The 26509-nt window shown below is 42.3% G+C and overlaps 1 protein-coding gene across 4 annotated transcripts in view; it reads right to left on the reverse strand.

Annotated features, from left to right (window-relative positions):
• Positions 1–1103: 1103 nt before the first annotated feature.
• Positions 1104–26509, reverse strand: part of CHCHD3 (coiled-coil-helix-coiled-coil-helix domain containing 3) — a 250356-nt gene continuing 224950 nt past the window's right edge. For 2 of the 4 annotated variants that reach the window (XM_081038018.1, XM_081038017.1), the window contains 2 exons: positions 15007–15142; positions 1104–1855 (listed from right to left, as the gene is read on the reverse strand). In XM_081038018.1, coding sequence (XP_080894144.1) covers positions 1832–1855; positions 15007–15142 — 160 coding nt within the window. In that variant the 3' untranslated portion in view covers positions 1104–1831. Of the gene's footprint in view, positions 1856–14941; positions 15143–26509 lie in introns of all 4 variants that reach the window. The other 2 variants (XM_081038016.1, XM_081038015.1) reach the window with 1 other exon arrangement.

Here is a 26509-nt window from a genome sequence, read left to right on the forward strand (position 1 = left end):
ATAAAAACTGTCATTACACAGCAATCACAGAGCATCTCGGGAATAGTGGTAGAAGAGGCAACAACGTCACTCAGATACAATACCAGGTCTACGGGTGTAGCCAGTGTATGAGAGACACCATTCAAATGGCGCCAACTCAGGAATTTAGATGAGAAAGAGGCTACACTTACATTACAGGGGTTAGTTGAAATTTTCCCAACACAAGCTATGTTCATCCTGACTTTCGCTAAGTAATAGGTCCTTGGGCATGTGGATGTTCCTTCCGTGCCCCCCAATTCCACATACCAGTTTACTGAATAATCACACAAACAACACAGACTGAACCTAACGAATGTATGTGGGAAGCATTTTGACTCCACCAAACGTCTACACGGAAGGTTGTTTTATTCCCCCCAATGAACAGCTGAGGAATCAGGGGCTCAGTATGGAAGGTGGGTTGCTGAGGTCCCACGGATGGCAGGTAAATGGCAGAGCCTCCATCTGAACACAGATGCGCCTCACACAGAGCCTGCATTCTTCATCATTTTGCTAAAGCACCGCTCTCTGCAACAAAATAAAAATTCTACATGACATCATGAAACCTTGGCCTTTTCTCTTCCATCTATTCCTGGAAAGACCTTTCCATTCAGCTTCAGTGTGAATACTAATTTCCAACTTATCAAAATCCAGGGTTGAAGGAGCGAGCAATTCTCCGGTTAAAAAACACTGAGTCAGTTAGTAAAGTTTTAATGAAACTGGAGAAACACTCACTCAAGGTCGGTTGATTTTTTTTTTTTTTTTAACATTTTCATAGATTGCAGGGTCAGAAGTTTCTAACCAAGGTCATCTAAGCTAGTCTCGCCTCAGGCAGGATGGCTGAAGTCATCCCAAAGAAAGGAACGTTCATGCAATTTGTAACGCTCTTACTGAATCCTATCTATCTACCTACTTACACAAGAGGCAAGTTCTAAGTATCATTTGCCTGGCTGAGGCTCTGCCAAGCATTCTGGAGCTTTTTAGAGGAAAGGTACAATACAAATGCAAATGAATAACGATAGAAATCAACTCAACTCCCACAAGCATAACCATCTAACCCAGAGAAAGAAACACAAGAGGCCCCAGGCTACAATGCCAGTCTTCGTCAGAAAATATATTTATTATTGATAGTGAGTGAAGTAAAGATGTCAGTGTCACGATAGAGAAGCGCTTATAGAAGCGAAGGTTGCCTTTACGTTGATAAAAAAGGCCTCATTTCAATTGTGATCATACACATTATTCCAGTAAAAGAGGTACATTTTCTCTCCTTTTTTACATGATCTTCCTACACGATCACCATAATAAGTTAAAATGAAACGGTTCTTATATAGTCAAGGGAGAAAAGAAAAAGAGAGAAACCCAACATGCCACAGTCGAGAAAATTCCGCCCAGCGCTGCTGGCCCCAGGTTGAGGTGTTTCGCCCTCTCCTCTCCCCACTCCAATGATCTTACCGCCCAATTCAAACCCCGAGCTTTGGTGGAGTGGAGGTTCACCTAACGAAGGAGCCTGGTTAGAAAAGAAAGCTGAACAGAAAGGACAAAAGGTAGAGAGGGCTACCTTTCTCTTTTTGTCATCATACTGCGGTTTATTAACACTGCGGCATGTCCTTTGTGACCAACCGAGGCCGACTGAGGCCTTAGCTTTCCAAATCGTCGTTGATCACATGGTGACAGGTTTCTTTCTGTTCTCTCTGCTCTGCGGGGCTTCTCTTCACTGGTCTTCTCTGCAAATAGGTTACTTTCTTACTAGGAAAAAAAAAATGTTCCACCTCTGGAATTAACGTTGAAGGAGTTTTGCGTGTTGTACAAGTTGATTTTATCCTCCCTTCTCAAGCATGCTCTGCAAGAGAAATAGAAAACGTAAGTTTTACCACCGCAAGGAGGGGACGAAGAAATGGCAGTAACTCTTTAGCACTATTTGTATTGCTTTTCAAATATCGACTTCAAAGACGCACAAAGCCAGGTATACACTTCGTGGTCTCAAAATATGACATTTGGAGGCCACACACCACTGCTTCACCGTGTGTGACCTCCAAATGTCCCCACCACATCAAGCTGAACCCTAGGTGGGAACATGAGCAGAATCCTGGGATGGGGGTGGAGGAGAGTGTGTGCCGTCTCATGACCACGGACATTTGGGAAGGTATGGAAACATCTCTGGTGGCCACAGGGACCAGGGCAAAGCTGTCGCCAAGGTGGCAGGCGTGAGGTGGGGTGGGTCTGAGGTTAAACCCCCAACGCTCTGAGAGGGAATCTCTCAACCGAAGACACGGTTCTCTCCCTCATGAGCTCGTAATGCTGGACAGAGTATTTGTTTTCAAATGGCAGAAATGGCCCCTACATTCTATGTCATTATTTATTTTGGGGGGTGGGGGCGGGGCGTGGTAGACAGGAAGAACTCTTTTTCTTCCAGTTTTATGGAGAAAGAGTTGACATGCATCACCGTGTAAGGTTTAAGGTATACAGCATAATGGTTTGATGTACATATCTAGTGAAATGATTACATTAGGGTTAGTCAACATCCATCACCTCATACAGATACAATAAACAGAAAAAACGTTTACCCTTGTGATAGAACTCTTAGGATCTACGCGATTCACAAACTTCCCCTCCCACAGCAGTGTAAATGGTAGTTATCATGCAGTGTACATTACATTCCGAGTACCTGTTAGTCTCATCACTGGAAGTTGGTACCTTTGGATTACCTCCTTCCAATTCCCCCATCCTCCACCCCCTGCCTCTGGTAAGCACAAATATGATCTCTTTTTCTATGAGTTTGTCTGTTTTGTTTAAGATTCCATATATAAGTGAAATCATACAGTATTTGTCTTTCTCGGGCTTATTTCACGTAGCATAATGTCTTCAAGGTCCAGCCATGTCCTTGTTTACTATGACTGAATAATATGCTACTATATATATATATGTATATATATATAGTATATATGTATATATATATATGTATATACTCGTATCCCACAACTTCTTTATTCATCCATCCATCAATGGACACTTAGGTTGTTTCCGTGTCTTGGCTATTGTAAATAATGCGGCTATAAACGTGGGGTGCAGATATCTTTTCGAGTTAATGTTTTCATTTCCTTTGGATGTATTCCCAGAAGTAGAATTGCTGGATCATATGGTAGTTCTATTTTTAATTTTTTGAGGACTTTCCATACTGTTTTCCACAGTGGCTGCACCAATTTACAATCCCACCAACAGTGCATAAGGGTTCCCTTTTCTCCACCTACATGCCAGCATTTGTTATCTCTTGTCTTTTTGATGACAGCCATTCTAACAGGCACAAGGTGATATCTCATTGTGGTTTTAATTTGCAATTCCCTAATGACTAGTGACATCAGACATCTTTTCATATTCATGTTGAATATTGGCCATTTACATGTCTTCTTTGGAAAAATGTCTATTCAGCTCCTTTGCTCATGTTTTAATTGGATTTTTTCGCTGTTGAATTGTGCAGTTCTTTATATATTTTGGATATTAACCCCTTATCAGATACATGATTTGCAAATAGTGTTTCCCATTCCGTAGGTTGTCTTTTCACTTTGTTGATTTTTTTTTTTTTTTTGCTGAGCAAAAGGTTTTTAGATTGATATTGCCCCACTTGCTTTTTATTTTGTTGCTTGGAGCTTTTTTCTCTCTGTTTTCTTCTAGGAGTTTCATGCTTTCAGGTCTTACAGGTAAGTCTTTAGTCTATTTTGAGTTAATTTTTGTGAGTGGTGGGAGACAGACGTCACATTTCATTCTTTTACATGGGAATATCCACTTTTGCCAACATCATTTATTGAAGAGTGTCTTTTCTCCACTGAGTGTTCTTGGCTCCCTTGTCAAATTTGAATTGACCATATTGAGTTTACTTCTGGGCTTTCAATTCTGTTTCATTGGTCTACTGGTCTGTTTTTATGCCGGTATCATACTGTTTTAATTACTATTACAGTATAGCTTAAAATCAGGAAGTGTGATGCCACCGGCTTTGTTCTTCTTTCTTAGGATTTCTTTAGCTATTTGGGGTGCTTTGTGGTTCCATATAAATTTTAGGAGTGGTTTTTCTATTTCTGTAAAAACTGCCATTGGAATCTTGAGAGGGATTGCCCTGAATCTACAGGTGGTTTGTTGGTAGTACTGACATTTTAACAATATTAATTCTTCCAATACATGAACATGGGACATCTTTTCATTTATTTGTGGCTTCTCTGATTTCTTTCATCAATGTTTTGTAGTTTTCAGCATATAGATCTTTTACCTCCATACTTAAATTTATTCCTAAGTATTTAATTGTTTTTGATGCTATTGTGAATGGGACCAATTTCTTGTTCAGAAAATTCATTGTTGGTGTATAGAAATTTTATGTAGTTTTTTAAATTTGAATTTTGTCTCTTGCATCTTTACTGAATTTGGTGTTTAGTTTCACCTTTTTTTTTTTTTTTTCGTCTTTAGGATTTTCTACACATAAAATCCTAGACAGGAAGAATTCTTAATTATCAGATTGAAACTCTATAACTAGCTGGGGCAACTGTCTCCATTCTTAGGAATCTTTAAGAAGACAAAAGTGATCCTTTTCCTTTAGTTTTAAAATTGCTCAGGGAGAAGCTAGGTCAGGTCGAACCTCCAATCTGTTCATGCCTTCTTCCCTCTATTCCTCACCCTCCTGGCCATTTTTCCCCCCCAGCTCTTAACTAAGCTCCTACTGGGTACTCACCACACTGAGTTAGGTGCTAAGGGGAAACCAGTACACACGCTCATGGAAAATTCAGGCATAACACAGAGTCATAATTTGTGATTTTCAAATATATTTGCTAAATACATGCTACAAAATTACTGAGTAAGTAATACATACATACAGTATATAGGTCAAAGAACAAAAGAATACACAGCCAAATGTAATTTTTTCCTTCCTACTACTTCCCAGCTTGTCATGTACTCTTCCGGAGAAGGAAGTGCTTCTGTCTAGTTCAGAAAAGGACAACTCTGTAGCTGGAGTGAGCGTGAACTAGAACTTGCACTACGGGTTGAATAAAGACAAAAGGACTGGGGGTGGGGTTGGAAAGGGATGAGGATGGGGAGCAGTGGCAAAGATTCGGAGGTGGAAGCGAGTCCAGTGTGTAGGGGGGTGGAGGAAAGGGACAGGCTTAGGCAGAGGAAAGGGTGGGCTACTCCGAGTGTAGCACGGAAAAGAGTGTAGAAAGAACCCAGAGTGAATGCCATCAGAAGCACAGGATATCCTAAAGATCATCCTAACGTCTCCAGAACTATAGGTTTCTAAGAAGTTTCTGTCAGTAGGGTACGAAAGAATAGATACACAAGCAGGCAAACTAGTGTGGAGAAAACGCACACAAAAACGGTCAGATAACGAGGTGGACAAGAAGGAAGTGAATTGGAAAAGCTAGATGTGCCTAGAAAAAACAAGGACAAAGCAAACTGAACAGGAGGAGCAGAGTTGTGTTGTAGAACGGAATGTGAAGCTTCTCTCACACCCATCATTCCTATCAGCTTTGTATTTGTTGGAAAAACAAAACACTGAGCACCTACCACGTGAGAATCAGACGGGACAACGTCTCAGTATCAGAGCATCTCATTTATGCTCACTCTGCCCCCACCTCCTGGTGGCTTGACCTGCGTGAGGGTCTCTCTAACTACCCCGACAGAAAACTATAAATTCCAGATACACAGACAAGCTCACCACAACATTATTTATTAATACAAAACAGAAGTCAGGAGAAAGCAGATCTATACTGAGCCCATCTAAGGGCATTTAGTTATTAACGAAAATGATCCCTTTCTGAGTGATGCCATTTTGTATTTGAAGGGTTCTGTACTCGGTCCTTCCTTCAACACATCAATGGGAACTTTAAGCTGTTATCTGCCTGGTCAGGATGACACGGCTGCGCCTCGCTTTACAGTTTCAATTTTATGGGTTACAGTGATATAGCCGTGTGAGCATTGACAAGAGAAACATTCTGAGATGTCCTAATAAAATTACAGCGGGCAGGGGAGTGAGAGAGCGAGAGAGACAAGAGTATTTAACCAGTTAATAGCTGTGGGTCAATTAACATCAGACTGCTCACATTCCTGAATGCAAGTCGGAGCTTTGAATCAACTCGGAATCCTCGGGGTCACCAGACACTGCTACACCCCACATACGCATGCATTTCCAGGACGGCAACCAATCAAAAGCAGTGAACTTTTCTTCCGTATGGACTACGCACCTGTCATGGAACCGCCCCACTCCACACCTGCTCCCATCCCTTTTATCTGCAGTCCATGCCAGCTCTTTCAAAACAAATGACATTTGTCTTCCCTACAACATAATGTATAAAAGAGCCCATCAACTCCAGGGAAGTGGACACGTCTGCCTTTTCTGGCGAGTCCTGCTGCCGGTGGTTCAGACAGTGCGCCCCAGGGCCCGGGTCCTTTTCTGGCTAGCATTTGGCTCAAGGAACCCTTTCTTTTAGAAAAGCTTTCGGCCATGAACGTTTTTTCATTTAACAAAATGCAGCTCTTTTCAACTGTTGCAAAAGAATCGGAGTGACCACAACATAATGAAAGCAATAGTTCGTGTCTTTCAAGAGTCTGGGGAATCTTTTTACTATTCTTCTCTCTGCAACCCCAACCAAATACAGAAGGGTAATGATGTAATAAAGATGCCAGACTCTCTTTACGAGAGACAAGTTGGGCCCTGGCTGGTTTGAGGATTAGTGGGCCGGTCTAACAGAAAGACACTAAAAGAACACTTTTGAAAAAATATGAAAACACGGAGAAATACCCATGTTCACAAAACACCCTGCTACACATTTTAAAAGTCCAGGCCTCAGAGAGAACATGGGGGTTCAGCTGATTCATGGGGGACTCTTTGAAGACCCAAGGGACAGGCCTATGTTTTCCAGGCTGACCTACACACGTTGTCCAACTGTGTGCCGATGCCACCAAAGGATGGCAGGGGGTGGTACAAAATGCCTTCTGTCTGTCATAGACAATGTCAAGTGGAATTTTTAAAAAGGTGAATGGGTAAAACCTTCTGTGTTGTTACTATATCACAGTTCTGCAATAACACCTGCTGACACTCAGGTCTAAGTAAGGGCTGTTGGTTGGAGGGGTCCTGGTAGGGCCTGTGTCATTTAGCGTCCACCTCACAGATTCTCCCATAATCTCTGTATCGGCTCTGTAGGCAGCTGCTGCTGGGCTGAATTTCAACACCGCATAAATTTAACACTGCATAAATTAACATAGGAAATTCCCAAAAGAATCAGGGAGAATATTTGCAAGTTATAAAAAATTGCTTCCTTCATTTAAGGAACTGCTAAGACTTAATCTTAACGCAGAGAAAGAAATTCCTTCCATTTGCTCATCATTCATGTCTTTGGGCTCGCAGAAACTTCCTTCCTAAACAGCTGGGGGAATTACGGAAAGGAGGGGACGGTTCGGGCATCATCACGGGCTCTTTTCCCAAGTCTCTTTCTGATTCCAGCCACCCAGGAAGGAAGAAAGGACGGGCAGCTCACTGTCAGTTAGACAAGAGCTGTGCCCTTGGAGACTGGAGATTTGTGTGTCATTTCCATTTAGTCAAACAAGCTCAACTGTGTAACTCAAATATTTTTGTTACGGAGTGATCTCGTTGACTGGTTTTTTGAATTCCAGCTTTCTTCGAGGGGTTGACTATCCTAGCAGTGTGTCAGCTACTGGCTGTTGCAATATATTTAGGAGGAATGACGACAACCCTGGCTTGCTAAACAATCATGAAGAGAATAAAAATCGTTCTCTCTCTCTTTTTTTTAAAGGTGCCACTCAGTCTCTGGCTGAGCTTCCCCAGCATCTCAGCAAGAATTATAAAGGCCTAATAAAGCCAGGTAGGGAAGCGGGAAAATTTAGAATAAGGGGAAAGTTTCATGGGGAGGAAATGACAAGGGGACCCTATCCTGGGGGTACGTGAGATTTCACTAAGGAGAGACCAGAATAGTGGGGAGGGGATGAAAACGTGATGAGGAACAGTGAGAGATAAAGAAAGAATGAAAAGACTGTGAGATAGGAGTGAAAGTAATCAATACATTCAGTTTAGGAGAAGCCCAAAGCGAGTGTTGCCCATACACCAAGCACTGCTCCTGACGGCCTGGAGAGCTGATTCGCCAGCTCATTCTGTTTTCAGTATATGTCTGCTCGCCCCTCAGCAAGTGCTGTTCTTTAATTCTTCCTGCTTTGGAAGAAACACGAGTGAACTTTTTTATGCCGGGATCTTGTTTCATATCGTCTATGACAAATGCTCTGCGTTATATTCAAATTAAGTTGCAAGTAATTAACTGTTGATACAACTTGCCGCAATCACAGACAAAACAATGACATATTACAATTCTAACTCTTGCAGGATAAGCACTAGAAAAAACTCCTATTAAGAAAAATCAAAGTCTATTACCATGGTAATATTTCTTCTATGAAACCCTGATTTTTTTTTTCTTCTTTTAATGAAAGGTTATAAAGCCACTATTACTCTCAGAAAGTGGTTTAGAAAAGGATTCCTAGGATGGAAGGGACTAGGGTACCAAATTTAAAGTTTGGAATTTAGTTTGTGTCGATGTGACTCCAAATCCGCAAGGCCGTGCCCCTGAAGGATGGGAAATGTATTATGGAGCCGCCATGTGTCATCCTGAGCATGAGCAGTCCAACTGGGCGGCTGATAAAGTCATTAGGTGATGGTGAGGAAGAAGGCTTCAAGCGCAGTCAATGTCAACATGCTCCCGTAGGGCTCCCCAGAAAGTTAACCTTCTGGATTGTTCCTTGGGCCCGTGGTGATGGGCGCTGGTGTACATCAGAAGTGGCAGTGTAAGGAGAGGAGCCCCGATGTGGGTCAGGAGAAGGGTAGCAGAGCCGGAGTGGGGGTAGTCAGCAACGTGAGCTGGCCAGGGGACTGTTACCATGGTGCGGTGCCTCCTTCCTCCTGCCCACCCACGAAACCCGCAAGTGGCCCCTCATCTAAGGGCACCTACAGTTTCAGTGAGGGCCAGGGGAGGGGATATTCTGATTCGTTCCTGAAGCTGAACTAGGAACTTGTTTCCAGGATTGGTAAGACCTCTGCCAGATGGCTCGGACCCGGCAGGCAGTGAGTGACAGGTAGGCACAGCTTCTCATCTCCCGAAAGAGACTAAACAAAGATCGGGCAGGACCCCCGCAAGGTGGATGGTAACGCAGTTCCGGCCAATGGGCTCTAGAGCTCTGTGTACAGGTTACCTGGGGAATTGGTTCCAATTCCAGAGGTCCAGGGCCCTCCTCAGACCTTCTGAATCAATCACCAGGGATGGGGCCAGGCATGTGCCTTTTAACTAAACTCCCGGGGGACCGCAATGCTAACCCACACCTGAGATCTGATACGGCCGGGGACCAGCGCACTGGCTCTGGGAACAGGAGCAGGCTATTCTGGCCTGGACTGGCCCCATCTACAGATCACCGAAGCTCTCTGGGTGTTAATTTTTCCAAGTGAAAATGTAGATGCGATTAGGTTACGAGCTCTCTAAGGTCTGTCTAGTGCCAACAGCCTATATAGTCTTTAAATCATTTGCATGTAATTTATAGTTCGTCTGAAAACAACGATAAAATACAGCTTGCGCTGGCACCAGGTTTTCCTTGAAAGAATTCTGATTTCTAAAGTGATAGCTATACTACGATGCTTTCAGGCCCTCTTCATACTCAAATAATGGGGGTAGTATTTATTTGAGCCCTGGTCTAACACAAATTCAAGATATAGGGAGATAAAATACACTGTCCTTAGGAAAGCTGACGCCTTCTGCCGCAGTGAATTCCTCCGTATACACTGATCTAAAGGTCTTTTATTTCGGAGGCTAACCGCAGGAGTGGATTGTATTTTCGAAATGAAGAAAGGGGGCACTAGCCTTGCTATGAGTAACTTCCTATGAGGAGCTAGTCTCACGTACCAGGGTCTTGATGCCATGTTTCCTACTATAGCCGGGTGACCTTCTAATGTCAAGGCCCAAGGAGGGGTTGCCTCGCTTCGAAGAGGCCCTCATTGCGGTCCTTCCTTCAGCTGATCGCTTGTGTGGCTACTGGCTCACTGCCCGCTGTTGATTTCAACTCTGCTATGGCTTATTGACTCCTGACGCCTTCGTCACCTGACTCCAGGCTCCACCTGACCCTTATCCTTTGAGCATCTTCTGTGTCTGGTCCTTTCTTTTCGTCCTGGTCTTTCCTTGGCTCTTCTGATCTGGCTTCCAGCTCTGTCTCCACAGTCCGTCACCGCCCATGGTCCACGGCACAGTGAGAAAGCCATTGCAGTCCAGAGGGGCCCGGGGCTGGTTAGAGGTAGACAGCCTGCATTTTCGTATGCAGTTTATTAGCCGGCAGGCTACATTCTGTCAGGCAGTGCTGAGACAGTCATTTTTCACTTCACTGACTTTGGAGAAACTGTGAAACTGTTTTCACCCCCTCCCAGTTCATTCTGCCACTTTGGCTTTCCTGGGGCTGTCAGGAATACGAGCTTCAAGGAAAGGGTGCTTCAAGGAAAGGGTACGTAACGTAACGGTGGGAAGCCAGGTGACATGCAGACCAACCAGAAGTGCAGTAGTTTTTCTGGAGTGAAAGCTTCAGACTGACAGCAAAATCGAACCCAAGAGGCAGAGACACAGTCCGGGGTCCCCAAAGCAGGGAACTGCTTGTTCCAAACAGCTCATGCCTCTGAATGTGAATGAACACGAGTGCTTGTGCACATGACCACCTTGTTCTCATACGTGGATACAGAATCTGTCCTGGAAAAACAGAGCTGGAAGACCCCTGCGGATTACCCAGTTCAAAGACTTAATTTGCCAAAGGAGAAACTGAACCCCGGTTACCAGGACTAGGTTAGGATGTTAGCTACAGCATTTCTCATAAGCCCTACCCTCCTGTAAACAGAATGTTCCCCAGGAGTCCAGCCAGCTTTCATACCATTCTATCAATAGCAGCAGGGCTGAGGAAAGAGGTGGAATGTGTAGTAAATTGGGGGGCAGTGGGGTGTCCCAGGGAGCACAGCAACGCAGATCTGGGAACAAGTCCCTCCCCTTTTATACATAAAACTCGGGCACATTTTGGTCCACTAGAGGGCCAATCCTATTGCTTCCCATTTCCCTCCCTACCATAGTCTCCCATAAGGCAGGTGAAGCAAAACTGAATGGGAATCAGGTTTTCACGGTAAGAATAGGTTATTCAATCTTGGGCAGTTTTTAGAAAGCGATGAGGTTAAGCAGCTATGGGAAATAAAAGACACCAAAGTCTATCCATCTATGTCCTCCTACATTTTTAAATGCTGTATCTCATAAAGCTAGCCAGTAGCTTTTAAGTCTTAGAAATGACAATTACAGCAATTTAATATCTCTTTACCCTCATAAAGAACATATAACTTAATATACTGTTAGGAACAATCTAAATGTCTCGTGTCAAGACATGAGGAATTGTTTAAGAATAGCTGAAGAAAGACTGATGTGAGCAAGTGGATAAATAAGAAAGGAAAGGAAAGGCTAAGGAGTATCCGGAAATGTTCCTATCCGTAAAATCTATTAGCCTACAGAATGATGCCCCAGGGAACCAATGAAAATCCAATCTCATGAGTCATTTAAAAGTAGAGTGGATTGGGCTATTGGAATGAGTCCAAGACGAAGACTCTTGTAGCGCGCCGGAAATGGACAATGCAACCCAATGGATGGCTGTGCTGTTGAGCATTTTCCACGTTCGCATGTCCAGCTTGTTCTTTGGATTCAACAAGGAAACATAAGAAGGGGTGCTGACCGGTCAGGAAGTGCTGCAACAGATGACTACGACCACATATACTGAGAAGGTCACTTCTAACCACGGGCAGAGACTCATGAAATACTGATGGCAACCCTTTGTGTCTGTTTTGGCGTGAACTTAAAATGGGGCAGTGTCTGCTCATCGCCTTTATAATCCCACCCCCTACCGGTTACCATCAGTCTCTGGTACCACTTAATCTAACCTTCAAGTTTTCCCCCTTCTGACACGTTTTCCCTCGTCGCCTTATTTCTGTATTAGCGGATAATGCGCCTCCACACACTCAACTCAAAAACCAAACACTATTTACTTTTAAATTTTTTGTTTTGATTGTAAAGTATATCTTGGTCTAATTGTTAAATTTATCATCATGACTTCCCTGGGTTTCAATTCTCTCAACTGTAAAGTGGTAAGAATAAAACCATCTCTCAGGTCAATCATCTCAGGTCATAAAAAGCAAGTTAAGAGAATGGATGTGAAATCACCTTGAAGTCTAAAGTACTGCCGAAAGAAATACAAGGTGTTAATGTTTCTTGGTTCTTCCCCATGTCAGTGTTGCCTATCTTAGGATAAAAAGGATTTTTTTGGACATATATGTTTTTAGTATTACTGGTGTTATACACTTCTTAATACTTTAATATAAGAGTCATCAAAACAATAGGCACCTGCGATAGCTCAGGTGGTTAGAGCGCGAGCTCTCAACAACAAAGGTGCTGGTTCAATTCCCACATGGGATGGTCGGCTGCGCCCCCTGCAACTAAGATTGAAAACGGCGACTGGACTTGGAGCTGAGCTGCATCCTCCACAATTAAATTGAAGGACAACGACTTGGAGTTGATGGGCCCTGGAGAAACACACTGTTCCCCAATAGTCCCCAATACAATTTTTAAAAAAATAATCTTAAAAAAAACAACAAACAATAGTCACCTGAAACATATTTGCTGCAAATAATATTAAATTATGTTGGGGGTGTGTGTGGGGGAAGGAGGGTCTCTTCTGGAATCACTAGTAGTAATGTGATGCTTTTGTCTGATCTGTTTAGTTGGTTTCAGCCCAAACTATACAACTGAAGAAAGAAGAAAAAATAAGATTTATTGAATATTTTACATTAACGTCATCCTTACAACAACACTGGAGATAACACAACTCCGATTCACATATGAGAAAAATAAAGGACCAAGGTCAGAGAGCTAGTGAAAGACACAGCTTGGCTACACACTCAGATCTGCCCAACTAGAACTTTGATTGCACCATGTGGCATATGTTATTTTTGTCACTACTTTTATTCTATAAATATATGCCATTGAGCCACGGGGGCTATGTGTAGAGGATTCAACACAATTTAGGCAGGAAGGAGTCAATACTCCAGACGGCCTTGTAGCTGCTACCAGGAATGTTACAAATCACACTGTGGAAATAGGCACCTACGTTAGACAGCTGCCCCGAAACATACATTTTATCACAGCCATTCTCTGCACTGACTACCCACCTCCACCTCCATAAGGCGCTAAGATCAAGCTAGAAAGTTCCACGAGTTAAGTGACAGGTCCCAAGGGCTTGAGTTCGTGATAACATTGAAGGCTGGGGCTCGTGAAGAGCATATCAGAAGCTGTTTTTGCAAACGAAATGTACGAACTCAACCGTAGCAGCGTCACTTCTACCACAGACCTTCAAAGAAAAGAATTTCTGGCCTACAACTAGGAGTCATACAAGCAAGAGCAAGAGAGAGAAAAGAGCCTCAAGCTACGAGGCTTTATGACAACATAGGCTTTTAATAAATCTTGATTACAGTCGTCCCCTCTTATCCACGGGGGACATGCTCCAAGATTCCCAGTGGATGCCTAAAACCACGGATAGTCCTGAACCCTACTATGCAATATGATTTTTCTTATACCTACATATTCAAACATATGATAAGGTTAAATTTATAAATTAGCCACAGTAAGAGGTTAACAACAATAACTAATGATAAAATAGAACAATTATAGCAATACAAGTTGTGTGAATGTGTCCCCTCTCTCTCTCACTCTCAAGTATATTACTGTATTGTATGTACAACATGGACAGACTGTACAAAGGGATACTTCACGTCCTGGGTGGCATGGAGTGGGACAGCACAAGGTTTCACCACGCACTCAGAATGATGCTCAATATAAAACTTGTTGAATTTTGGAATTTCCCATTTAATGTTTTCAGACCGTAGCTGACTGCAGGTGACTGAAACTGCAGAAAGCAAAACCGCGGATAAGGCGGCACCACTGTGTATTTTTTCTACTAGTATCGCCATGATTTTCCAGCTATGCAGACAAAAACTAACTCTCCTATTAGATATTCATAGAGTGCTAGAAATTTCTGCTAAGTGGTATAACTACAGCAAATTAGACTGCAGAGAGGCCTGCTGTGTAACTGAAACACGAGATTTAGTTGGGTTAGGAGGTCAACTCTAGGGTGTTTGTCAGCAGAAAGAATCAAGGTTTCCAACAATTTCTATCTCTCAGAACAACCTACATCCAACGGTTAAATGAGTTAAATGATAGGCAATTATGTGACCTGTGAGAATTGATGATTTGCTTCAGAGTTTATCATTAGCTTCCAAAAGTACATAAGTGAGAGAAAAATGCATGGCCTATGAACATCATATTGTTCTGATATGAAGGGTCAAGAGAACGATATGACTATGGTACATAAAAGGGATGGAAACGGTTTCCTAAATCCCATTTCTGGCTTCCCTTTCCCTGCCCAGTTGAGTAGACTCCATCAACTGATAGAAAATTGAACGGTGGGTTTTTGTTTCTGTTTTTTTGCTTGTCTTTTGTTTCTTTAAACCAGGTTTTCTACAGGACTACTTGCTGTTTATGAACCCTTCCTTCCTCTGCTGGATTTGAGCATTGGCCCAGAAATAGGGGCAATGACCTTGAGGACACAATTATGATAGAGGACCAAAGTTCAGAACTGGAAAAATTATTATTTTAGTAAGAATCTTTTTTTCTGCAAGGAATGAGTTGAACACAAGGAGAATGGGGACTCTTCCTACAACCATCTGGATGGAAGTTGGTTCCAAGCTAACCAACTTGTTACAGCAGTTCCTGGAGATGACGGCTAGTTTGGCTTACAAAGCTTTTTCACACACATGAGCCCAGGAAATCCTTACCACTGTCCCTTGGTGTTGGGCTTGCTGTCTTCCGGTGCCCCAGTGGGCTTGGCTTGCACACCCACCTGTTTGGCCTGATTCACACAGCGCATGTACTGGTCAGCCAGAGCAGAGCAGCTGAGGGTCTGCTGGCTGTTCTGGCGGTAACACTGGAGAATTTTGGCCTGCAGGTCAGTGCAGACTGGATGAACCTCATACCGCCTGAAAACAAAAGCAGGGATCACTGAGACAAATGGTCTTTAAGAAGAACAAAGAGCAAGGCTAACGAATACATAACACATTAAACAAGATAAACGTTTCAAATGTAGAAAAGAAGTTTAAGAGAAATAATTTTCTTTGACCTTGAGAGGACGGTATCACACAACGTAAATGACTTCTGTGAAACGAGTTCCATTAGCTGACACCATCACAAGCCTCTCTGGACACGAGGACACGCCCACCCAAACCGAAACCTAAACCAGGTAGATGGTACCAATATTCTTCAGCCCAGCTGGCCAGATCAGAAACCTGGGAGCCCCACCTCTCTTCCATTCCCACATCCAGTTGGTCACCAAGTTCACGATCCTAGTCTGGTCGTCTTTCTCCATATACACTGTCGTGACGTGTATTCCTAACCATTTATATCCTGGATTCAAACAATGACCTCCAAACTGGCCCCGCTGTCTTTAGCTTTCACCCTCTACTCCTGCCTTCGACAAGGTTCTTCCAGAAGGTTCTTTCTCATACATAAACTGAAACAGTATCTCTCCCTACAGCTTCCTAAATAAAATACAAGGTCAACAGGCAGGTCTTTTGAGTCAGGTCCCTGCCCACTCTTTAGCATCAATTCCCCACACCACTTTTAGGGTTGGGGTTCTTACACGTCCCTTCACATCTTTGTTTACGGTACTCTTGATACTGGAATGCTCTGCACCCAAACTCCCACCTGTTATAAAATCCTATATATCTAGAGAATACCTATTTGTCGTTCAACACTTGAGTTAAGTATGGAAATGTAACCTTCTCCATACAGCTTTTACTAGCTCTCCCCATCTATGGTATAGTCTATCATTCCCTTTATGGTGACCTCACTGGCCCCAGATTAACTTCTTTCACCGTGCACTTAACATTGATTACACTAGTCTATATACATTATGGTGCCTTTACTAGCCTACATTTATCAGAATGCAAATCCCAAGAAGTAAGAACTATCGTGTTTCCCCGAAAATAAGACCTAGCCAGACAATCAGCTCTAATGTGTTTTTTGGAGCAAAAAGTAATATAAGACCCGCTATATTATATTGCATTATACTGTATTATACCTGATCTTATAATAAAATAAGACTAGGTCTTATATTAATTTTTGCTCCAAAAGACACATTAGGGCTGATTGTCTGGCTAGGTCTTATTTTCAGGGAAACACAGTATGTCTTCTTTTCTTTGTGACCTCAGCTGTGGATAAGGATACGTCTTACAGAAGCCACGGACTACATTGTTGAGAATATAAACGGTTAAGAAGAAAATTTTTTTTAATTCCTTGGGCTAAAATTTTACTAATTATACTTACAAATCTCAGATTTTAGTTAGATTTATTTCAGTGATGATATGGTACCAAATTTAAACGCATCCCCAAAAGCTGATAATATACACTTAAAAAACGATAATAAAAGATAACAAATGAACTATACAAATGAAAACGAAAACATTCTTGTTAAGAGGAACTTTGATTGTCAGGATTAAACCAGAAATAAATAAATATTATAATCACTTTTAATCGAAGAATTCATATTTTTTTCAAATCAGTTTTGCTTAATACAAAAGGCTTCCAGTCTTTCATCCCAGTTCGTTTTTTGAAATTTAAATTTTTTTATTGCCACAGTAATCTTGAAATAGCATTATTTTAAATTTAATGGATTCTAAAAAACCCCTGGAGAACACAGGAGGAATATTTCTCATCAATAAGGAAACCCCTGGGTGACGATTTGTCTCCTCATTACTTTTATCCGACACACTAAGCTAATATATATTTTGCGAGAATAGAAAACTGAAATGCAAACCACATTACTGGTCCCAGAGGGACTTCACTTCCTACTTCCTCTAAAGGAAGTAGACATACAGGGGAAAAAAATAATCCCACAAATTTTACATAACATTGCTTTTAGTTTTTTATTCATTACCTTACTGCTCTGCCAAATACCTAAGAACAGAATTTAAACCCAGTCCCAGGAGTTTCACTTCTAAGATTTTGAAGTTCAGACGTCTGGGATGTTTTCTGGACACACGGATTTCCTTAATCCCCTACCGTGAACATCAGCATCTAAAGGGAGTCAGCTGTGCCTCAGAGAAAAGCGCAGACACCACTAACTGACTGATTAGAGCAAAACACACATCTGGGTAAATACTGAATAAAATATGATACAGCATTAGGCCAGCTGAAGGGAGCACATACTGACTGATGTCTCCGGAGTACTTGATGGAAAAGCAGGGTTACATTTCAGCCTAGTGGTGAGGACCATTGTCTCACCAATATATCTTAGCTTTAAAAGGAGAATGGGGAGAGAACCCCGACCCGATACGTGGTTGTTCCCCATTAACACAGAGGAGACTGTAAAGAACGAGCTTCCACATACTGCACATATAGATGTTATTTTTTTTTTCCTTTTCAAAAGGATTCATCTAATACTATGGAATCCTTAGAAAGAGGTCATTTAAGTTGTATATATGCATTTACCCTAAGTTGAGCTTTAGTCGTACAAGTTAAAGTCCATGAGTTATTTATGATTTGAAATGTGTCAAAATATACTTTTATCACCACTAATCAATACGACTCACTTCTTGGTCCCTTGATTTCCTATCTAGTAGTCTGGTGTGTGTGTGTGTGTGTGTGTGTGTGTACACTCAGACATTTGAAATTCTTTTTGAACACATTTCAACCTGTATTGATGACTAGATGGTAAAAAGGGGGGAAAAGGGGTGGAAATCAACATAATTGTCTCCCAGTTCCTGGAGTAGACTGGCACATTTCTCTTGGATGAATCTGTAAGGGCAAAACTCTGCCTTCGTATTGATCTGCAATGCGTGTCATGCTGCCCTAATGCACTGTTTTCACTTTGGGAAAATGCTAAATGAGATTATGGTCTAACATTAGAAGGCCATAAAACACAAGCCATGGCATCTTCCATTCAGGGAAAGGGTTTCAAAGACGTTTCCAATATGCATTATGGTAAACCGTCCACACAGCCATTGAGCCAGCAATGGATTTTTATTGACTGCTTTCATTCCTGCTGATGGAAAAAAGCACTATAGGCCCATGTAACAGAAGGTAGAATTTTCAAGCTACCTAAGAAGCAAAATTAAATCTTAGCTGCAGGAGACAGTTAAACAATTCAATATCTTTGTATGGAAATGAGATTGAAAAAGAAATGGTGAATGATACATGTTAAGAGAAAGATAAAATATAAATCTGGAGAATTTGGAACAATAATAAAGAAGTGAGAGACAGAATAGTTACCCCAAAACAGACTTAGCAAAAGAGAATTGGTGGGATACGGTTGAGGCTTAAAGATATATACTTATCGGTAACAATTAAGAAAAAGTCCAGTTTAGTGGTCGCTTAAAATTATTGGGACTTCTGACGGATTCCAAAGGTACATGTGTTCCTTTGCTTTGCTTTTCCTCCCTGGTACTCTTTTATTCTCCGTTCCCTTCTTCTTCCCCCATTCTCACAATCACTATCAGTGGGCGCCCTGCCCTTCCCACCCGTACCACTCAGCCGTACTGCAGGCCAAGTCGACTACTTGCTGACAGTATTCAATGGCAGAAATGGAGACCCAAAGATCTGAATAGAGAACAAAATCAAAGGAGGCACTCCTGGTAGGTGTTCTATAGCCAGTAAAACAATTTTTGCATTTGCATTAGCATAAGAATGTTTAATACTAACATTCACTTAGGAGGCAGCTAAGAAAATACATCCATGTATTTTTCTCATGACACTGACAGGTAGGTCCAAAGTAGAAACTTCGGAAAAAGAATAAAGACACACAACCAGGCTGTTTCTAATTTTTCAGTGCTTAAAATAACATGGCGATGAACATAAACTATTACTATTGTTTCTGATTGATTTCTTGAGATAGTTTCCTATATGTTGAATTAATTGGTCAAAGAGCAATGAAACCATTTTGGTAAAAATGAAGCTGAGAGCAGCAATATTCAGAGGTCTCTTTCTAAGACTCTAAAATACATTTTCACTCTGTTTTGGAGCTATCTGTTGGTTTCGCTGCTGCCTCTCCTACTTTCATATCTTAAAAACTTACTTAGTGTGGGTCTCAGCTTTATGTTTCAAGAAAACTGACAACCCATCTTTTCAGTTTGACTAATATAAATGGGAAGAACAAGGTAATTTCAGAGAAAGAAAAAATATTTAAATAGCTCTTGTCATACCACTCTCCACTCAAAAGGCTACAGAAGTCATGGAATGATAATCAGTTAGCAGCCACAATTTATAAAATTCTCTGGAACACAAAAGTCATTCATTAAAAGTGCAAGTATATATATCTATATCTATATCTATATCTATATCTATATCTATATCTATATCTATATCTATATCTATATCTATATCTATAATGTCTGTCTGTCTATCTTGTATTTGGACCAGTAAGTACCCTGAAGGGGTAGAAGGGAGGAAGGGAGGGAGACGTGGAAAAGGGAGGGACAGAGAGGAGGATAGGAGGATGGATGGATGGATGGATGGATGGACAAATGGACATGAGAATGGCTGGCACTAACAGGAGAATCCTGATTTTTTAACAGGTTGTAACAATGTGTTCTGCATGGGATCTGCTGGTCTTATAAAACAATATCTATCATCACATTAAAAGAAGGCATACAACCGAGCCACGGAGTCCAATCTTTAGCTCTAATTCCTAAGGCACAATGTAAAACCTCTAATTTTACTCTGCAATAAACGTTTCATTAGATGTTAAGCCCAGTGGTCCAGATTTCTGCTTTTATTTTATAACACAAAACTAAATATTTAAAAATATGTAATCATTTAAAATTATTGCCAATATTTAAAAATATGCAATTCACTCATTTCTGTTATCACTTATAATAAAGCTATCACAAAATGCAATATAAAGGAAGAAAGTATTTCTCCAATGTATCCATTTATCTTCTATCAAATTTTCATTTTAAATTTTACCTTAAATGACAATATCCTACTATTAGATCTCAGAATAAAATGTAAACAGCCTCTTTCTAACGGTGCAAGATCTGAAAAACAACTCAATTTCAAGCTTCTCTGACATTCTTAATAACTGCTAACCATCTTTATTAATGATATGTCTATCGGAGCTGTAATCAAATGTCTACAGTTACTCTTTAGAGGCCAACCATCTCCAAAAGTTGCCTGCTTTCTTTGTTTCAATTTGTCTTCATATACACTTTGCTGTAAAATCTTAAAAAATAAAATGCAATAAAAACCGAAGGCATTTTTTACATTTGTTTTCTAAAATGATGAATGCTAGCTAGCTATGATGCTGTGTATCATCTCAACACACACACACACACACACACACACACACACACACACACACACACACACGCACCCAAATGCCAAGAGGCCCCCACGGTTACCAGAGGAGGGAATCCTGAGGTGGATGACACTTGGTCCAGCATTTCAGTGCAATGAACCAAGAAGGTGAACCCACCAGGAGTGCCGGACCCTTCCACCAAGGGATTCAACGTGGGTGCTACACATGACAGACTCAGCTTTGGCCAGAGATACAACGGAATGCAGAATTCTATTCTATAAAAACATTTTAATATTTACTATCTAACTTTTCATCTGCTGTAGACGTCAGAAAAAGATGTCAGGATCACAGCTCAATAATCTGAATCCACAGGAGGGGGATGGACTTTAGGATCCTCAGTACAAGTCCTACAACTGGGAAAATCCCAAAGATAGGACTTTCGGTCACCTATGCCTGGCAAAATAAATAACACAGTGCGGTGCGTACACAGGGACCCTGTTCTCAGACCAATAGGACTCACCCACAGTAGGTATATGAGCACAAACACACCAGAATATAAGGTAAACAAAATTCTTTCCCACTTTGCCACGTATTTTTCTTCCTTACTCAGTAGCATTGGGTACTTAGAAATGACGGGGCTAGTGACGGCAAAGCTGCGAGAAGAGTGGGAACTTAGTCACATGGGACCACATGCCGGCGGGTAGGGGAGGGCTGGCTCTGTCCTCTGTGGAGCTCAGGGGACAACACGGCCTGACACTGGGGATCCCCAATGTCTGGTTTCTTTTCCTCGGCAGGCAGCTCTTACTCTGCTCCTCACAGAGAAGCTTTGTAGCATCTTGTCAGCCTTTGCAGACCCTGGGTGGGGTCCAGCGGCATGGGTTCACCCCACCAGGGCTCTGGGTGTAGAAAACATAGGGCCATGTTTTGCTGTATCTCCAAAAGAACAAGGGTTCCTACTCTTTTGTTTTCTAAATAATTTCTTAATATCTGGTGACTCAGAGAGGCTAAAGGCAACTCAATGTTCGTAAAAAAAAAAAAAAAAAAATTTTTTCCACAAAAAATTTCCAAGTAATAAATAATGTCCTTGACAAGAAATATTTATTTAGTTGAAAAGATCTGTGAAGTCAGACATCTGGTATGAGGCAGGAAAAAAAATAAAAATCAGTCAGTTGGCTGATTTTTGTTTTCCACCATATCATGGTATCCTTGACATATCTGGGCTGTTTGCTGCGAGGTTTGTATCTCTAAAAAGTGAGGTAAAATAATTCTTACTTACATAAAAGAGATTTAGAATAAGAGGCAATAATTATATAGAGTTTGGAAACACAGAATATAGTTGATGTCAACACTAACTCAATTTGGAAGGATCCCAAATCAACTTCCAGATCACACTTACTTTAGGACAACCAAGTACTCATGAGATGTTATTCTGGCAAGCTCGCACAAAGTCTTCTCATGAGGTGAAACTCTACAGCTAACATATTTGCACTTCAGTCTGGGAGAGCCTTAACGTAGAGAGGTAAAAACCACCTTTCCCTCTCTGCCCTTCCTTTTTTTTTTATTTATTTTAATTTATTAGTTTCAGGTGTACAAGACAAGGTAATACTTAGACGTTCATCATTTATATCCCTCACACTGTGCCTTTCCTTCTTACTGATGCTTGGAATATTGTTATCGCTACATAAATGTCAGCAGAAACGGGTGCTAGTGGGTGAGCAGAGCAGCTCTTTGCACTAATGGTGCCTGAGAGTCAGCGACAGGGTCTCCAAAGTATCCTGGGTGGAAACGTCACCTGCCACACACACACAGTAGAAACAGAGTAAAATCACAGTTCACAGAAGTGGAGTTGGTTATGAGAACCGAAGTAGCTGGAGAAGTATCTGTATTCTCTCTGTCCCTTCGAAAGACCTGTAAGCTGTGGAATGAAAAGATGTCCAGGGCCCAATGTTAAATTTGACCCTCCAAAGGAAACACCAATGTGTGAACGAGACCAAGTAATTTTAACACACACCAAATTATTTTCATTTGAAACATCTCCGTAAGTCTTCAAGGCCAAGAAAAGCATCATCATTACTATTACTACTGTTAAAGAAAAGCATGGTATTTACTGTCACCCGATTTTGTAAAGTAGCTATTTAATTAGTCAACTTAGAAAATGTTAATTTTGAGCATACACAATGTACTACTCTTGGATTTCTTTTACTGTAAATATATGTATCTATGTAATATATTGAACTTATGTTGACACAAATTAAAAGTTATTCTGTCCTCCAGACTGTGAGTTATTTCCATTTCCTGTATTCTCACTTTGGAATGTTGACTAAAGTCACATGTTCTAGGTGATGGAACTGAATAAAGCACAGTATAGTATTTGTTTTCAAAGATAACTTTCATTCCAAGTTCTAGAACAGGCATTATTCCCTTCATCATCCATTCTTCCTGCAGAAAATCCTCAGTTCAGAATAGGAAAGATGGATACAGCCAATATGGTTGCCCCCGAGGGGCGGGGGGGCACCAGTCCTGGCAATTTAGCTGGTTTTTCTGACAGAGGATACTTGCAGTGAACCTAAGACCTTCCGAAAAAATTTACTGAAACACTGAACACAATCTCCCAGAGAATCCTTCCATATTTGAAATGTTTATCTCATAGGCCTTATTATATCATTTTCACCAATGAAAGCTAACCGTTGTAATAGCAGAGAATCACAGAATCTTCCAGGTGAATAGTATGGTACCAGCAGCCTGTGCAGAAATATGGTTGAGCACAACACACATTCATTTTAAGCTCCTATGTTTAGGTACTGATAATTTTCCCAAAAGTATTACTGTTTTGGATGAAGTTTTTATCCCAAGGGGCCGAGAAGACCCTTCTCAGCTGAAGGGTGACCTGGGGGTGAGGAGTTTGGTGAAACTACCCAAGCATAAAAATACATCCCAGGGCCCCTTCCTCTTCCCTGCTGCGATCACACTGGAGTGAGTGCTTTTAATACTACGATCGGTCAAGAACAGCTTCATTTTAAAAATTTCCAAAGTGTCACATATCTCAAAGGGGACTGTGACACATCCTAAAAAACGAGGTTAAGGCTAAATGTAAGTGTAGCGAGAACATGTCTTACATTTCTTTAGGTGAGCCTTTTTTTCTACAATATTTTGAAAGCAAGATCTAAAGAACAGATACAACTCAGGAAGAAATGTGTCCAATATGATATATAGATGATGAATTACAGAAGTGTACCCTTGAAACCCATGTAATTTTACTAACCATTGTCACCCCAATACATTTAATTAAAAAAAAAGCCAACCCTTTCTCCCCCTCAAAAAGGCAAGAACGTGTCTAGCTCCTTTAATGAAAGAATTGCAAATGTATTTATGTTGGTGCTAGTGAAGGAAACAATTATCCATACGAATTTGCCCTTTCAGTGTCACAGTGCTAAAACGGAGAGTGGCAGGAGCAGCGGTTGGGAAGACGGGTAGAGTTAATTAAGGCTTTTGTGTTCCATCCCTTAGACGACTTGGAGGGGGAACAGTCTGGCCACTGCCACTAGAAGGGGGAATTCCCCAGCTGAGCGCCATGGGCCACGCCAGCTAACCTGCAGGGGCACAGGGCTGCCGGGCAGAAACACGTCACATGGACATCCCAGTGAAGGGGGCCGTAAAGTGTGTGGAGAAACAAAAGGAGGGAGGAAACCACACACTAATAAGAGACACACTCGTAGAGGTCAGAGGTAACAGGGAACATAGGAGTCCAGGGCTCAGTGCAACAGTAGCTGCTCCGCTGTTCTGAGGAGAGAGAGATCACTGCGGGTTGGGGGTGGGCTGGAGAGTCCATTAAGCAGAGGAGATGGGGTTACAAGACCCCTGAATGGAGGGTGGGGCAGTGAGACACAGAGGACATGTGAGAGGGTCTGGGTGAGCCAAGGCCCAGGCTCAGTCAGCCGCTCAAGGTCAGGGAACTCAGCTTGTAGGGAGGGCTTGCAGAGGGACACGGGACAGTCTTCCAATACAAGACAGACGCTTAGAGGCTAGTCCGCAGGGGCTGGCAAGCCACCAGCCTTTCCAAACGAGAGGCAAGTTAAAACGGTGCCACCTTAGGAAGGCTGCTTTGATATGAGTACACCAGGTGGATGGAAGTGGAAACTATCCAGGCTGGTAGACCAGCGGCCCGTACCCAGCTCTGAAAACCGGCAGGAATGAAGGCACTGGAAAGCAAGAGCGAAAGGATGTGCTAACCGACGGGATATGGAGCTAGCGAGGAGGAAAGACTGGGCAATACATGTGTGGGTTAGGCCTGGGGAGTCAGAGAAGGAAAGTGCTCAGGTAACTTCAGGAACCCCAAATGGAAATGACCCCCGGATCCAGAGTGTGGAGATGGAGCTCAGCACGGGGGCAGGGCTACCACCACAGATTGGGAACCCCCAGCAAGACACATCTGGGGTGCTGAGACAGAAGGCAGGAAGGGCAGCTGAGCCTTGGGGACCAGCCTCGTGTGGGGCAGTGACAGGAAGGACGATGGACCAGCCGGAGAGCTGAGAGTGGAGAGGAGAACCAGTATAAGGCAGCCTCACAAGGCTGGGAATCGCTTTCATGAAGGAGAAGACTGTCAAAACGAATACAGACTGATAAAAGGCCATGGAATTTGATCCCTAGCAATTTGGAGAAACAGGTTCCCTATAGTGTATAGGGTAGAAGCCAGATGGCAGGAAACTGGTAAATGAGGAAATGGGCAGTAAAGAAATGGAGGCAGTGGGATAAGGTTAGAGCAGTATCCTTTACTGAGTGCCTAATATATACTAGGGAGAGAGGAAGAGGAGAAGGAGGAGGAGAAGGCGGCGGAGAGAAGAAGAGAGGAGAGGAGAAGAGAGGAGGGGAGGGGAGGGGAGGGGAGGGGAGGGGAGGGGAGGGGAGGGGAGGGGAGGAGAGGAGAGGAGAGGAGAGGAGAGGAGAGGAGAGGAGAGGAGAGGAGAGGAGAGGAGAGGACAGGAGAGGAGAGGAGAGGACAGGAGAGGAGAGGAGAGGAGAGGAGAGGAGAGGAGACCGTCCTGTAAGAGCTGCTTTAATGGGGGTACAACTGGCTATGGGAAAAACACGAGAGGGGAGGATTGCGTCTGGCTGGAGATGACAGGACAAGGTCTTAGATGAAACGAAAGAGGTGCAGAAGGGTCTTAAACAACAGGAAGGGCTTAGGCAGCTTAGGCAAAGAGATACTCCAGGCAGAAAAGTGAAAGGAGAGAAAAAGGTGCGAGTTGGAAGCATCACTAACAGCCTTTTCTTTTTAAAGGATTCACAGAGAAATTTATATATAGATCAGCGAGCCAAAACACTTTCAACCAGGACTTGTTCTACAAGCAGATGAAGGAATTTCCACAGAGCAATGAGTAAAGGTGGGCTCGGAAGGTGAGTAAGTAGGGAAGGCTGTGTGAAAAAAAGGAGTTTCCAACCGACTTTTAAAGGCAGGCAAGAAAAGCAGAAAGGGGGGCATGGTTCATGCAGACATGCTATGACTAAGGAGAAACTTTCTTGGTTAAAGCAGAAAATCCACTACGAAGAATATAAAAAATGGGGTTGGTGAGATGCAGGAGTGGAAGGAAACTTTGTTTGGTGGGAAACCACAAAAGAGAGATAAGTCATGACAGTAGTGGGAATTCTTATAAGAAAAGGAGCTGTACATGAAAAAAGAAAAAAAAGAGGGGTTCTCCTCTCAAATGCATCAAGTGCTGGTGACAGAAGAGAAGAGACAGGAGTGGAAAGTGGGAGAGAGGCCAGAGGGCCAGGCATGAGGTGGTATCTTAGAAGTAGGGGATTCCATCACTGGAGACGTTCGGTGCCGGCATGAAATAGCCCAGAGACCCTCTCATATCCACAAGCTGCACTTCCCGTGACAGCACATGCTTTTATATGTAGAAAGGCAGGGACATATTTATGCATTTACCGTAGGTCTTGCCCTCACACTTACTCTGTGTCTGCCTTCTTGCTCTCCAAAATAGACATGCACTGAAATTAATGGCTAATTAATGGTTCACGGAAAATGGAGAGAGCCTGACCCAAAATATATTTG

Source organism: Rhinolophus hipposideros (assembly GCF_964194185.1).
Source record: "Rhinolophus hipposideros genome assembly, chromosome: 25".
Classification (NCBI taxonomy): domain Eukaryota; kingdom Metazoa; phylum Chordata; class Mammalia; order Chiroptera; family Rhinolophidae; genus Rhinolophus; species Rhinolophus hipposideros.